This window comes from Muscardinus avellanarius (assembly GCF_963383645.1).
Source record: "Muscardinus avellanarius genome assembly, chromosome: X".
NCBI classification, from domain to species: Eukaryota; Metazoa; Chordata; class Mammalia; order Rodentia; family Gliridae; genus Muscardinus; species Muscardinus avellanarius.
Window position 1 is genome coordinate 109,262,032 of NC_137792.1, and position 12,631 is coordinate 109,274,662.

The window sequence follows — 12,631 nt, forward strand, 5'->3', positions numbered from 1 at the left end:
CTCCACAAGGCGATTACTTCATGCTGGTACTCCAACATAAAACCATTCCAAGGATCTCAAAGTGAGACCTAATTAAGGGCGGATGAGTTATTTTGTGTGTGTGTGTGGTACTGGGGTTCCTGGAAGCCATTCTACATTAGGGCTACACTCCCAGACCTATTTTATATTTTTATTTAGAAACAGGGTCTCCTAAGCCAGCACGCGTGGCTGGCTTCGAACCTGCGCGATCCTCCTGTCTCCGCCTCCCAAGCGCGGGGATTACAAGCATGCGCCACCACGCCCGGCCTCTTATTTTATATTTTTATTTGGAAACAGGGTCTCTTAAGCCAGCGCGACTGGCTTCGAACCTGCGCGATCCTCCTGTCTCCGCCTCCCAAGCGTGGGGATTACAAGCGTGCGCCACCACGCCCGGCCAGATGAGTTATTAAAAAAAACTGATAACCACAGGAAGAATCTTGGACCTCAATATGCAGAAGACTTAGCCAATAAGTTTCTGTGTAAGCACCTAAGACTGTTTTCCTTCTCAGATGGCCACTGGGGGTCAGCAGAGCAAATAAGAGAAAAAAAGATTTCCCAGGAAGGATACACTGCTAAGTTATTTCTACCTCCAGCTCTTCCCAAAAGGGACGGTGCCCCCCAGCAATAGCTCTGAACCTCTAGAATAGGGCCCTTAGTAGAGTGAATATATAGGAAGAGCCAGAGTTTCTCCAGAGAGATAGATTACTACTATTTGGAACAATGTTTCCCATATTCAAAGATTTGTTTCCCTTTCTTATTTAAAAATTTAGAGCCCGGGCAGTGGCGCACACCTGTAATCCCAATACCTAGGGGCCGAGAAAGAAAGATTGCAGATTCACAACCATCCTCAGCAACTTAGCGAGGCCCTGTTTAAAAAAAAAAGTGCTGGAAGTATAACTTGGAGGTCGAATTCTCCTGTGTTCAATCACAAGTACCAAAAAAAAAAAAAAAAAAAAAAAATCAGGCTTCTAAGCTCTACCTCAGAACAAGAGATTTGCTCTCCAAGGAAAGGAGCTGGCAATACTTAAACTCTCCAGGATTCTTTCAAGGCAAATTGTGGGCTTTTATCACCTTCTACCTCACTGGAGAACTTTGAATTCTAAATGAATATTTTTGAACATTCTAAAGGAGATGGCACAGGTATGACAGACTAATGGGCTGGTAACTAAATATCAAAGAATATGGCATAAAGTTATTCAGGGTGGAAAACAGGGAAGCTGGCAGTTAGCACTACTTAAACTTGGGAATGGGGAACCAATTTCTTTCTTTCTTTTTTTTTTTTTTGTGGTACTGGCGATGGAACCCAGGGGACTTCTACCTCCGGGCTATACTCCCAAACCTATTTTATATTTTATTTGGAAACAGGGTCTCTTAAGCCAGCTGAGGCTGGCTTCTAACCTGTGCGACCCTCCTGTCTCAGCCTCCTAAGCGCTGGGATTACAAGCATGTGCCAACATGCCCAGCATGGGAACCAATTTCTTACTGTTGCCTCTGAGAAGAAATGCATCTAGGCATAGTGACCCATGCCTGTAATTCTAGCTACTCAGGAGGCCTCGGAACACAAGTTTGAGGCCACCTGGGGCAATTTAGCAAGATCCTGTCTCAAAATTTATAAAGCCAGGCATGGTGGCGCATGCTTGTCATCCCATTACTTGGGAGCTTGAGACAGGAGGATCCAGGTTCACAGCCAGCCTCAGCTACTTAGTGAGGCACTCCACAACTTAATGTGACTCTGTTTCAAAATAATGAAAAATAGGGCTGGGGTATGTAGAATAACCCTGGGTTCAATCCCCAGCACCACACACAAAAAGAAAGAAAGAAAAAGCCAAAAACGGGGGTGGGGTGGGTGGCAGGGATGGGGCTCAGTGGTAAAGCACTTGCCAAGCATGTGCGAGGCTCTGAGTTTAATACCCAGTACTGCCTCCAAAAAAGTACCTAAGTCCCTTCCTTGGTTTAAGTTCCAAATCAATGACTCTGGGAAAGAAGAATTACATTGTCTCCTGCAGAGAAATATCCAAAGCTCCTAGGAGAAGGGTCACGCATGCTCTTCCTTGCTTATACTGTGGCTTAGCTTGTTTGGCCTTTCTAACGTTCTGGACAGGCATACATAGTTGTAAAGTAGGTAGAGTGTTGCTATACCTACGGTTGCTGTTTATCGCAGTGGATCCTTTTGGAAGAGGTTTCCTTTCCTTATTGGCATTTTACATCCAATTAGCACCATTCAAAAGTAATAACATTTATTCAGTATAACTTTTAGAGGAAAAGTATAGGAAGAGGAAGGGGAAAAAACAGTGTTTCATCACAGTTCCCAAAGTGGATGAGACTTCTTATAGTACCAGGATGGGATATGATAGCCAGGCAAATCAGATGAAGGTCCCCAAGATTGTTTTTTCTATTGATTTCTCTAATTAAAATAAGATGTGTTAAAGCACCTAGCCCATGATATCTAATAAATGTCAGTTGCCTTTTGGAGCTGGGTTCTCCACATATGCTAGGTTACATATACCTAGACATCATCATCATCCCTTCCTTTCATGGAATGAAGCTTACCTAATAAACTAGGGAACTAAAAGTACAGTACAGATCGGATAGCGAACTTGGTTAGGCAGCTTCTCCCCATCCTCCCCACCCAAGTACGCCAGGGAGGGGCTGAGATGAGAATTTCACAAGTGGCTTCTAGCTTGTCCTGGCAGATTCTACACAGAGGTTCATAGGCTGTAACTTTCTAGTGCACCGTTCTCTCTTTTTGGCGATGGTAATCTGGGGGAAAGAAGAAAGAAAAGGAACAAGGCAGGTTATTCTCAGGTCAGAACTCCCAATTTCCCATCCCCAACTTTTGGGGCTTTGGGTCTTTATTTATTTATTTATTTATGTACTTATGTATTTATGTATTTATTTAATTGAGGTACTGGGGACTGAATCCAGAGGCATCTACCTCTAAGATACACCCCCAGCCCTATTTTTTATTCTTTACTTGGAAACAAGGTCTCACTAAGTTGCAGAGGGCCTCACTAGTAGCTGAGGCTGGCCATGAACCTACGATGCCCCTGTCTCAGCCTCCCAAGTACTGGGATCACAAGTGTGCACCAAAATGCCTGGCTCAGGCCATCATCATCATTATTTTTTTTTGGTGGTCCTGGGGTTTCCAGAAGCCCTTCTACCTCCAGGCTACACTCCCAGACCTATTTTATATTTTTATTTGGAAACAGGGTCTCTCGAACCGGCAAGGCTGGCTTTGAACCTGCGTGATCCTCCTGTTTCTGCCTCCCAAGCACGGGGATTACAAGCGTGCGCCACCACACCCAGCTCATGTCATTATTATTGAAAGAATTCTTGCTGGGCACAGTAGCACATGCTAGTAATACCAGCACTTGAGAGGCTAAAATAGGAGGATCACGGGTTCAAAACCAGCCTGAGCAATTGAGGAAGACTGTTTCAAAATAAAAGTTAAAAAGGGTTGGGAGTGTAGCTCAGAAGTAGTATGCCTCTAGGTTCAATTTCTAGTACCAGAAAAAAAATTAAGAAAATGTTCTACCTAAGGCCATGACAGGTAAGTAAAACGAAAGCAGTACTTACTGTAGGGAAAGAAACGCACACGCATGCTGATTTCACGAGCTGTCTTCAGGATCTCAACAGCCTGGAAGGAACATAGAAACTTGTACAAAGAGATAAAACCCAGGGCAGAATCATAAAAGAGATATGTATGGGATTTGATACTCCAACTTTCTGAATCACTTTATAGATGCATTCTTCTGGTAAATTTCCCCAGAAGAGATGATTTCTTATCAAGTTAAAGATTAGGCTAATCCTATACAACTTGTCCTACCTAATATGGCATCTTGCACTATTACAGCCCAAGTGCTGTGCTCACCTTGCTGTGCTCAATATCTTGAAAATCGACATCATTCACAGCTAGAACTTGGTCGCCTTCTTGAAGTCCTGCTCGATGTGCATCTGAGTCAGGAATTACCTGTTGGGAAAGAGAATACATGTGATTGGAATGGAGTAATTTCAGAAGGCTTTAGGTGAAATTTGGTGCTATTTAAAAATAGGTGCTATTAGCCAGGCATGGTGGTGCATGCTTGTAATCCCAGCATTCAGGAGGTGGAGATAAGGATCGTGGTTCATAGATAGTCTCAGCTACTTGGTGAGGCCCTTTGAAACTCAGTGAGACCCTGTTTCAAAAATAAAAAGACTAAAAACTAGGTCTGGGGGTGTAGCTCAGAGGTAGAATGCCCCTGGATTCTATCCCCAGTACCACACGCACACAGACAAATAATAAGGTGCCATTGATTTTTTTTTGGTACCGAAGATTGAACCAGGAACATTTATACCTCCAAGCTATAACCATAGCCCTTTATATTTTTAAAAAGAGTCTAAGATGCTGAGGAGCTTGCTAAGTTGCTGAGACTGGTTTCAAACCTGCAATGCGCCCGTCTCAGCCTCCTAAATCCTGGGATTACAGGTATATAACACTGCATCCCGCTGATACTATTTTTCAGTGACAATGTAGTGAGACAGATGGCTTGCTAAATGGGAAGTTTTGGGTGTTCCCATTTTGCCTGTTTTATGTGTTATGGTTTGGATATGAAATGCCCCCAAGAGAGCTCATGTGTTAGATAACACAGCCAGGTCCAGTGGTAGGATACGGCTGGAGGGAGAGGATCACTGGGGACATGTCTTTGGGGACTCTGTATCTGTCTTTGGCCCCCTCCTCACTCTCTCTGCTTCCTGGCCACTGAGAGGTATGAGTGGCTTTTGTTCTGCCAGGTCCTCCTGCTAACCCATTTCTGGCTAATCATGGACTGATCTCTGAAACAGTGAGCCCCACATAAACATTTCTTCTTCTCAGTTGTTCTTGTCAAGTATTTTGGTTACAATGATGGAAAAGCTGACTAAAACATTATGAGTCTACCAAGCCATGTTTCTCTCAGCCCTTGAGACATCAGGGTATTGTAATTTAACAACTGAACCAAGGAAAGTAGCGGTCTGTATTACCCACCCAGCACACACACCTTGGAAATGAAGATGCCGAGCTGGGAGGCCTTTCCTCCTCGGATGTTAAACCCCAACTGGAAGGCAAGAGCACAGAATTAGGGGTTCAATAATACCACAAACACAAGAACATCTAGTAGCATCAAAAAACAACTCCGCTCATGTGTTCCAGAGGTGATCAAGAAGTTGTAGAAGTGGTAACTTAGCTCTTTTGGCCATAAGAAAGAAGTTTCCTTGCCTGCCCACCTGCTTCCCAACCCATCCTCAACTGTGACCAACTTCTGATATGGACACATGTAACCAAGAATAAAAAGCTCCAGAAACTCACCTGAGCTCCAGGAGGTTTTTTCAGTGTAACGATTCGGGGAAGAAACTGAGTCAACTCATTGTTGTAGTCTGGGTGGTATACTCTCTGCAAGACACAGCAAATTCTAAGCCCAGAAATCTTACTAACTGGCCTTAGATGTCACACTTACCTTCTTCTGGAACACTATGCTTGATCCTGAAGTCAAAAAAGGGCAAGTTATAGACTTAGTTTAAGTAGAACAGATAATACTGCTCAAATGAATAGATGTTAGCATGTCCCTGTGATAGTTAGCCCAACATCCCCCCGCTTCTTTATGTTTTTTTTTTTCAGTACTGGGGATGGAACCCAGGGGCATTCTACCTTCGAGCTACCCCCCAGCCCTATTTTTTATTCTTTTTATTTTGAAACAGAGTCTCACTGAGTTACAAAGGACCTCACGGAGTACCTGAGGCTGTCCGCAAACCACAATCCTCCTGCCTCAGCCTCACGAATGCTGGGATTACAAGTGTGTGCCACCACAGCTGGCTACTTCTTTATCTTTTGACAAAATGGAAACCAGGGTTCTGAATTTCCAGAATTCACTGGTGTGAATGGACCTCGGCAGGAGGCTCCCATAAGTGCTAAAATATTTTGGCTAAAATTCACTCTTCATTTAGTTTTCTAATCCTGCCATTCTACTACTGTTCATGCATTAACTCATGCCCAAAGGAAAGAATTCACTACTCAGCTATATATATGGTCCCCACCTCATGTGGAGGAATCCACGCTGGGGGATTCTCATAGGCAGGCAGGAAAACCACCGGGTAGTCATCATAAGGAATTCGGCTGTCCATCTCGGGCAAGGCCCTGGAAAGAAAGAGTGAATCAAGACAGACAAAAGTGTTTCAAAGAGAATAGCTGCCCAGAAAGTTTCTCAAAGCAGCTCCAACCCATTCCAAGGCTGTCAGTCCACTGGCCAAGCCCACATCTAGGTGTTATGATTGGAGGAAAGAAGAAAGGTTTTTTTTTTTTTTGGGGGGGGGGATTATTAACTGTTAACTTTGCTAATTATCTGGATGCAAAGAAACCTATCAGATATTCTAGAGACATGATCTCACTCCTCACAACAATCCTGCGGAACAGATGCTACCGTCTTTATCCCTGAGGAAATCTGGATAATGTCTAAAAGATTTGCTTCATAAGTCCAAGGATGGGTAGTTTCCAAATTTCGAAAGAGACCCGGAGCCAGGCATCTCCACACATTACATAGACATGAGTAATGGTAGGAACCCAGATCCTCTTCCTTCACCACCAGCCACTTCCTAGATCCCCGAAACGCATCCTGCCTGAAACCCGCGCACAAGACCGCGTAAACGCCGCACCATCTCACCGGCAAGTAGGCCTCAGCCTCCCTGGGCTCGGCTCACAGCCAATTCAGCCTGGAAACCGGAAGCGGATGCTCCCTGGGGTCAAAAAGGGGCGGGACGAGGCTGCGTTAATCCCTCCCCAATGCGTCATCCTGTGCGCGCGATGTGCGTGCTCGACCGTCAGGTTCTCTGCGCTCTGATTGGCTGGTACCTTACGGACGGATTTGAAACTTGGCGGTTAAAGCTCCGGTTGGCACCGGGCGCCGGGAAACCCGGGAAGACTTGGGGGGTAGGGACGTTGGGATTGGTGAGTGAAGCGCCGATTCTGCCTTTCCCTGTACCTTGGCGCACTGGTTCTTTGTCGCTGTCTCCGTTTTTTTTTTTTTTTCCCCCACAAGCCTTTTCACAGTTTTCAGAGTGTCGGGCTCGGCGGTTCCCAAATTCTGAGGCCGAGATCTCGCTGGGAGGGGAAGCTGCCACAACCGAGGCCGGGTCCCGAACACCAACCCCGCCCTCTTAGGAGGGCCCTACCGCCCTGCATAACTTCCTCTTTTTTTTTATTTTTATTTTCTTTTCTCCTACACAGACGGTGCTGAGCTAGGATGATGAAGGAAGAGGTAAAGGGAATTCCTGTAAGAGTGGCACTGCGCTGTCGCCCTCTGGTCCCCAAAGAGATTAGCGAGGGATGCCAGATGTGCCTTTCCTTTGTGCCGGGAGAGCCTCAGGTGCGTAGTCGTGTCCGGGGCTTGTTCCTGAACAGCTGGGGTCTAATGTCAGCGAGGGGTGTAGCCTAGCCTGTTTATTTTTCATGCCTTGTCCCTTGCCTTCTATAGGTAGTGGTTGGTGCTGATAAATCCTTTACCTACGATTTTGTGTTTGACCCCTCTACCGAACAGGAAGAGGTCTTCAATACAGCAGTTGCACCACTCATAAAAGGCATATTTAAAGGTGAGGCTGATTAATTTTAGTACTTTTCTAGAGCATATACTAGGTCCAGTGCTTGGGCGCTGCAAACTCCTGAATGAATGAAACATGATCCCTGCGCTCCACCAGCCCACAGAGAATGACATTTGTGAAACTTAGTAACAAAGTCTCTGTACCCTTGAAGTTGGTTTTATACTGTATTTGCTTCTATGTGGTTCTCTTTATATTTGATGTATGTGTTTTTGTTTATTCTGTAACCTCATTAAAGTGTAAACTTTTTGGTGGATGCTGATGACCAGTGTGCCAAACTCCTTGAGTCCCAGGCCTCAGTATTATTTATTCAGAGATAAATAATATAGCTTCTAAGCTCTGATGAGTTCAAAGTCCACGGGTAGAATAAGTAGATGACTAAATAATTTTGAATTTATTTCACCTATCTTTAAGAAACGCAGTTTATAAGGTAAAAATATACAACAGCCAGCAGAGTGATGCACTCTGGAATCCCAGTTCTTGAGAAGCTGAGGCAGGAGGATTGCATGTTTGAGGCCTGCATGTAGTAACTTAGCAAGCCTCTTTCAAAATTAAAAGGTGCAGTCCCTAGTTACACACACACACACACACACACACACACACACACACCCCAGAATTAGTCCTGCTATCCAAGTGGCATAGCACTGCTTTCAAACACAGTACTATGAGAAACAGAAGAATGGCACTAGCTCTGCCTGGGACAATGGAGTGAAATGCACGGAATGGGGAACCTTCTAGATAGGTCTTGGATTACTAGTAGAAATTGATTGAAGTGGAGAGGGGAATTTATTAAAGCCCCTGAATCCTTAATGAATACTGTGTAGTTCATAATCTTTATTGCAGAAGCTAAGGCTTTACTATTAAAAAGCATGGCATGCTTCTAAAGAATAACCAGAGACATCTAAATGTTATTCTAGTACAGTGGTTATTCAAGATTCAAACTAGAATTTCATTTGAAAGAAGTAGAACCATGGCATATCAGTACCTTAAAGTTGAAAAGTGCATTTGTACACAGTGTAGTTTAACTCTTCATCCAATAAAAAAATGCTTTCTAGCAGTAACTCTGTTGGGTGAACTTCCAGTGACTAATTTTTTTTTCTTCAACAGGGAACTCACTGACTCACAGGGTAGTCCTCTTGATATTTGTTTTTTGGATATCTCTAATTGTGTTAGATCTTTATGTTGAGAAGAACTTCAGTTCCCAGTAATTTCTACCACTGTTTTTAAGCAGAAACTTTCTTCTAGAAAATAGCTATTAACCTTGTAAAATTCTTAAAACATTTTTTTTGGTGGTACCGGGGATGGAGCCCAGGGGCCTTCTACATTCGGGCTATACTCCCAGACCTATTTTTTTTTAATTTGGAAACAGGGTCTCTTAAGCCAGCAGAGGTTGGCTTAGAACCTGCGTGATCCTCCTGTCTCCGCCTCCCAAGCACGGGGATTACAAGTGTGCGCCACCACGCCCGGCCTTTTTAAGCATTTTTGTTAATGGGGATTGAACTCAGGTGCATTCTGCTTCTAAGATACACCCCCACGCCTCCTTTTTAATTTTTGGTGTTGGGGATTGAACTCAGGGACATTCTACCTCTGAACTACACCCCCAGCCCTATTTTTTATTTTGAAATAGGGTCTCACTAAGTTGTGGAAGACCTCACCAAATTGCTGGCTATGAACCTGTGATCCTCCTGTTTCATCTTCCCAGGTACTGGAATTTCAAGTATGTGCTACCACACTGGGTTTTATTTTTAATTTTGACACTGGGTTGTGCCAAGTTGCTGAGGCTGGCCTTGAACCTACAATCCTCCTATCTCAGCCTCCCAAGTACTAAGATTACAGGTGTGTGCCACCATGGCGGGTTATATTTCCGTTTATAAAAGTGATGTCATGGCTCAGGGCACATTGAACACTTTGTTTTAAAAGTTAAAAATATTAAACTTACAGAAATGTTACAAAACAGTATAAAGAACTTTTTTCCCAGAACTAGAACTATTTAAGATGAATTGTTGACCCAATGACCCCTGAATACTTTAGTGTATATTTTCTATAAAGAAGGTCTTTCTGCACGTGCGGCGCTCTGGGTTCGATCCCTGGTTCCAAAAAGACAAAAATAAAATAAAAAAGAACCCCTTTAAGAAGGACTTTCTTCTTAGGTAACTTATTTGTTGTAACACAATACAACCAACACATTCATAAAACTTTCATTGCCATATTGCCATATTACCACCATATAACTCTCAAACCCCATTCAAGTTTTTCCATTTGTTCCAGTAATGTTCCTTTTTTTTTTTTTTTTGCAGTACTAGAGATTGAACCCAGTGGCATTCTACCCCCAGCTCTATTTTTTATACCTTACTTTGAAACAGCATCTCACTGAGTTGCAGTAGGCTTCATAAAGTAGCTGAGGCTGTCCATGAAACTGTGATCCTCTTGTCTCAGCCTTCCAAGTACTGGGATTATAAGCGTATACCACCACACCTGGCCCAGTAATGCTGTTTATTGCAAAAGGGTCTAGTTCAAAATCATATATATTTGGCTATGCCTTTTTTAGTCTCCATTAAAAAATGTTCTTGTGTCTTTATTTTTTTACTTTCATGATCTTAGCACCTCTGAAGATTATAGGCCAGCAAACATTTCTCAATTTTGGTTTGTCTAATGTTACAATTGTGATTATATTCAGGTTCTGTATCTTTTCGCAAACATCTCCCAGGAGTGGAGCTGTATCCTTCTCTTTGAATCTTATAGAACAGGACAGGATTTTGATTTGTTATGTTACTGATTTTTGGTACTGTGGATTTAACCCTGGGGTGTTCTACCACTGAGCTGCCTTCCCAGCCCTTTTTTTTTTTTAATTTTTGGAACAGGGTCTCACTAAGCTACCCTGTGCAGGCCTCAAAGTTGCGGTCCTGCTTTCGAAGTCTTCCAGAATACTGGGATTACAGGTGTGCACCTCACCCAGCTGTGTTCTGTTACTCTTGATGTTCATTTTGATCATCTGATTAAGGTGCTGATCTGCCAGGCTTCTTGTTTTTACACATTTGGGAGAATGTTCTAATTCTAATTTAGCTCTCCTTTCCTTTTTACATATTTTGAAGACTGTTACATGGTTCTAATTTTTTAACTAACTATCCCCTCTTTTCTTTAGCCATTCCTGAAACAATATGCTTTACAGGCCCTTCTCTAGCTGGTCATCTTCCTCAGAATATACCTCCAAAGCTTAGTAGAACACAATAGTTCTACTTCCATATTCTTAACTAGGAAAATTATGAGAACTTGATTATGGCCTCTAAAGACAATATAAAATTGAAAATGATTCCAATGTGCATATGTTTGGTTAAAATTGCCCTCAGTTGCAAAAACAAAGCCATATTTTTTTTTTATCCTTAGCTCAAAAGCATCCTCTTCTACTCTGAACTTCTGGTACCACAGATCCCTGAGTATTTTATAAAAATGAGCTTTCCCTGATGGCACACTCCTGTAATCCCAGTACCCGAGAGGCTGAGATAGGAAGATTGCAGGTTCCAAGCCAGCCTCAGCAACTTAGCAAGACCCAGTCTCAAAATAAATAAAAAGGGCTGGGGTGTAGCTCAGAAGTAAAAGGCTCCTGGTTTCAATCCCCAGTGCCAAAATAAATTAAAAAAAGTACTAATACCTGGTTTTCCAAGATTTTGCTGTCTATATATACCCACGGACTTGCAAAAAATTATGAATGTTATTCTCTTATACTATAGTCATGCCAGCTGATATATTAACCTAATACAGTGAAAATCTTAATTTAGCCTCTGTTTTTTGAGGTACTATGGATTGAACTGAGGGGCATTCTATCTCTGAGCTATACCCCCAGCCTTTTAAAAATTTTAATATTTTATACTTTTATTGGTACATTATCTTTTTTGAAACAGGGTCCCACTGTGAAGTTACTGCACACTGGCTTTGAACCTGTGATCCTTACGGTCTTGGGGAATACAGGCATGCACCAATGCACCCAGCATTAATTTAGCAACTTCTGGTAATTTTTTATTTAGACCAACAAGTTCTTTCCAAACTCTAAGGTCATCATTTAGATTAACACATTGTTTGAAAACTTGAAGGTTTTACCTTCAGACTTCAAAATTATTTCAGTAAATAGTAAACAACAATTTTGATGATCATTTAACATAGAAAGCTTGCCTCATGTTCTTTATAGCACTAAGGTTGTATTATTTTGACCTCAAGTCAATATGGATGTATATGGTTTTCTAGGCGCCATGCTTATAGTTTTAGTAGCTACTATCTTTTTCTTTCTTTCTGGCAGTACCGGGGATGGAACCCAGGGGCATTCTATCTCTGAGCTATACCCCAGCCCTGTTTTTATTCTTTAATAAAGAGTCTCACTAAGTTGCAAACGGCCTCACTAAGTAACTGAGGCTGTCCGTGAACCGCCATCCACCTGTCTTAGCCTCCAAATGCTGGGATGACAAGTGTACGCCACCACGCCTAGCTACCTACTACCTTATAATTAGTGAGTTATAACAGTTGAAGGTAAGGAGAGAATGGCTTAGTTATTGTCTTATTGTTTTGTTTGAAAATCTTGCTACAGTTGTAACTTGATTTATCTATCTCTAATTTCAATAAAACTTTGAGCATGGATGGGGGGGTGGGGAGGGAATAGAGTGGGGATTGGGTAAGGGCTAATTGGGTGATGTGTGCATGTATATCTCCGCAAGTCTTTTATCCCATTAAGATATATGACTGCAATGCACCAATATATGACTACAATGCACCAATAAATAATTTAAAAATTAAAAAATATCCATCCACACAAAAATAAATAAACCTTTCAACTTCTTAGGGGATAAAAGGAAAATTCGCAGTCAGGTGCTATGGTACACACCTTTAATCCCAATACTTGGGAGGCTTAGAAATTAAGATCATAGGTTCAAGGCCAGTGTTTGGTAATTTAGCAAGACTTTTAAAAAAATAGGGTGGGTGGCATAGCTCAGAGTTAGAATGCCCCTAGCTTCCGTCCTCAGTA

At 42.6% G+C, this 12,631-nt stretch overlaps 2 protein-coding genes across 4 annotated transcripts in view; one reads left to right on the forward strand and one right to left on the reverse strand.

The window, feature by feature from the left end:
* Nucleotides 1-2,674: 2,674 nt before the first annotated feature.
* Nucleotides 2,675-6,162, reverse strand: PDZD11 (PDZ domain containing 11; the record flags this gene model as incomplete). 2 transcript variants are annotated; one of them, XM_080719083.1, is made up of 6 exons in its annotated part: nt 2,675-2,778; nt 3,595-3,655; nt 3,890-3,988; nt 5,034-5,090; nt 5,342-5,425; nt 6,067-6,162. In XM_080719083.1, the coding sequence occupies 6 exons, from the start codon at nt 6,151-6,153 to the stop codon at nt 2,744-2,746; spliced, it is 423 nt and encodes a 140-aa protein (XP_080575209.1). In that variant the 3' UTR covers nt 2,675-2,743. The 2 variants fall into 2 exon arrangements, with proteins under 2 accessions (XP_080575209.1, XP_080575208.1); XM_080719082.1 differs by lacking the exon at nt 5,034-5,090 and having other exon boundaries at nt 6,067-6,153.
* Nucleotides 6,163-7,268: 1,106 nt separating this feature from the next.
* Nucleotides 7,269-12,631, forward strand: part of KIF4A (kinesin family member 4A) — a gene marked incomplete at both ends in the record, with an annotated part of 112,261 nt that continues 106,898 nt past the window's right edge. For both annotated transcript variants that reach the window (XM_080719639.1, XM_080719640.1), the window contains 2 exons: nt 7,269-7,391; nt 7,500-7,614. In XM_080719639.1, coding sequence (XP_080575765.1) covers nt 7,269-7,391; nt 7,500-7,614 — 238 coding nt within the window. The remainder of the gene's footprint in view (nt 7,392-7,499; nt 7,615-12,631) is intronic.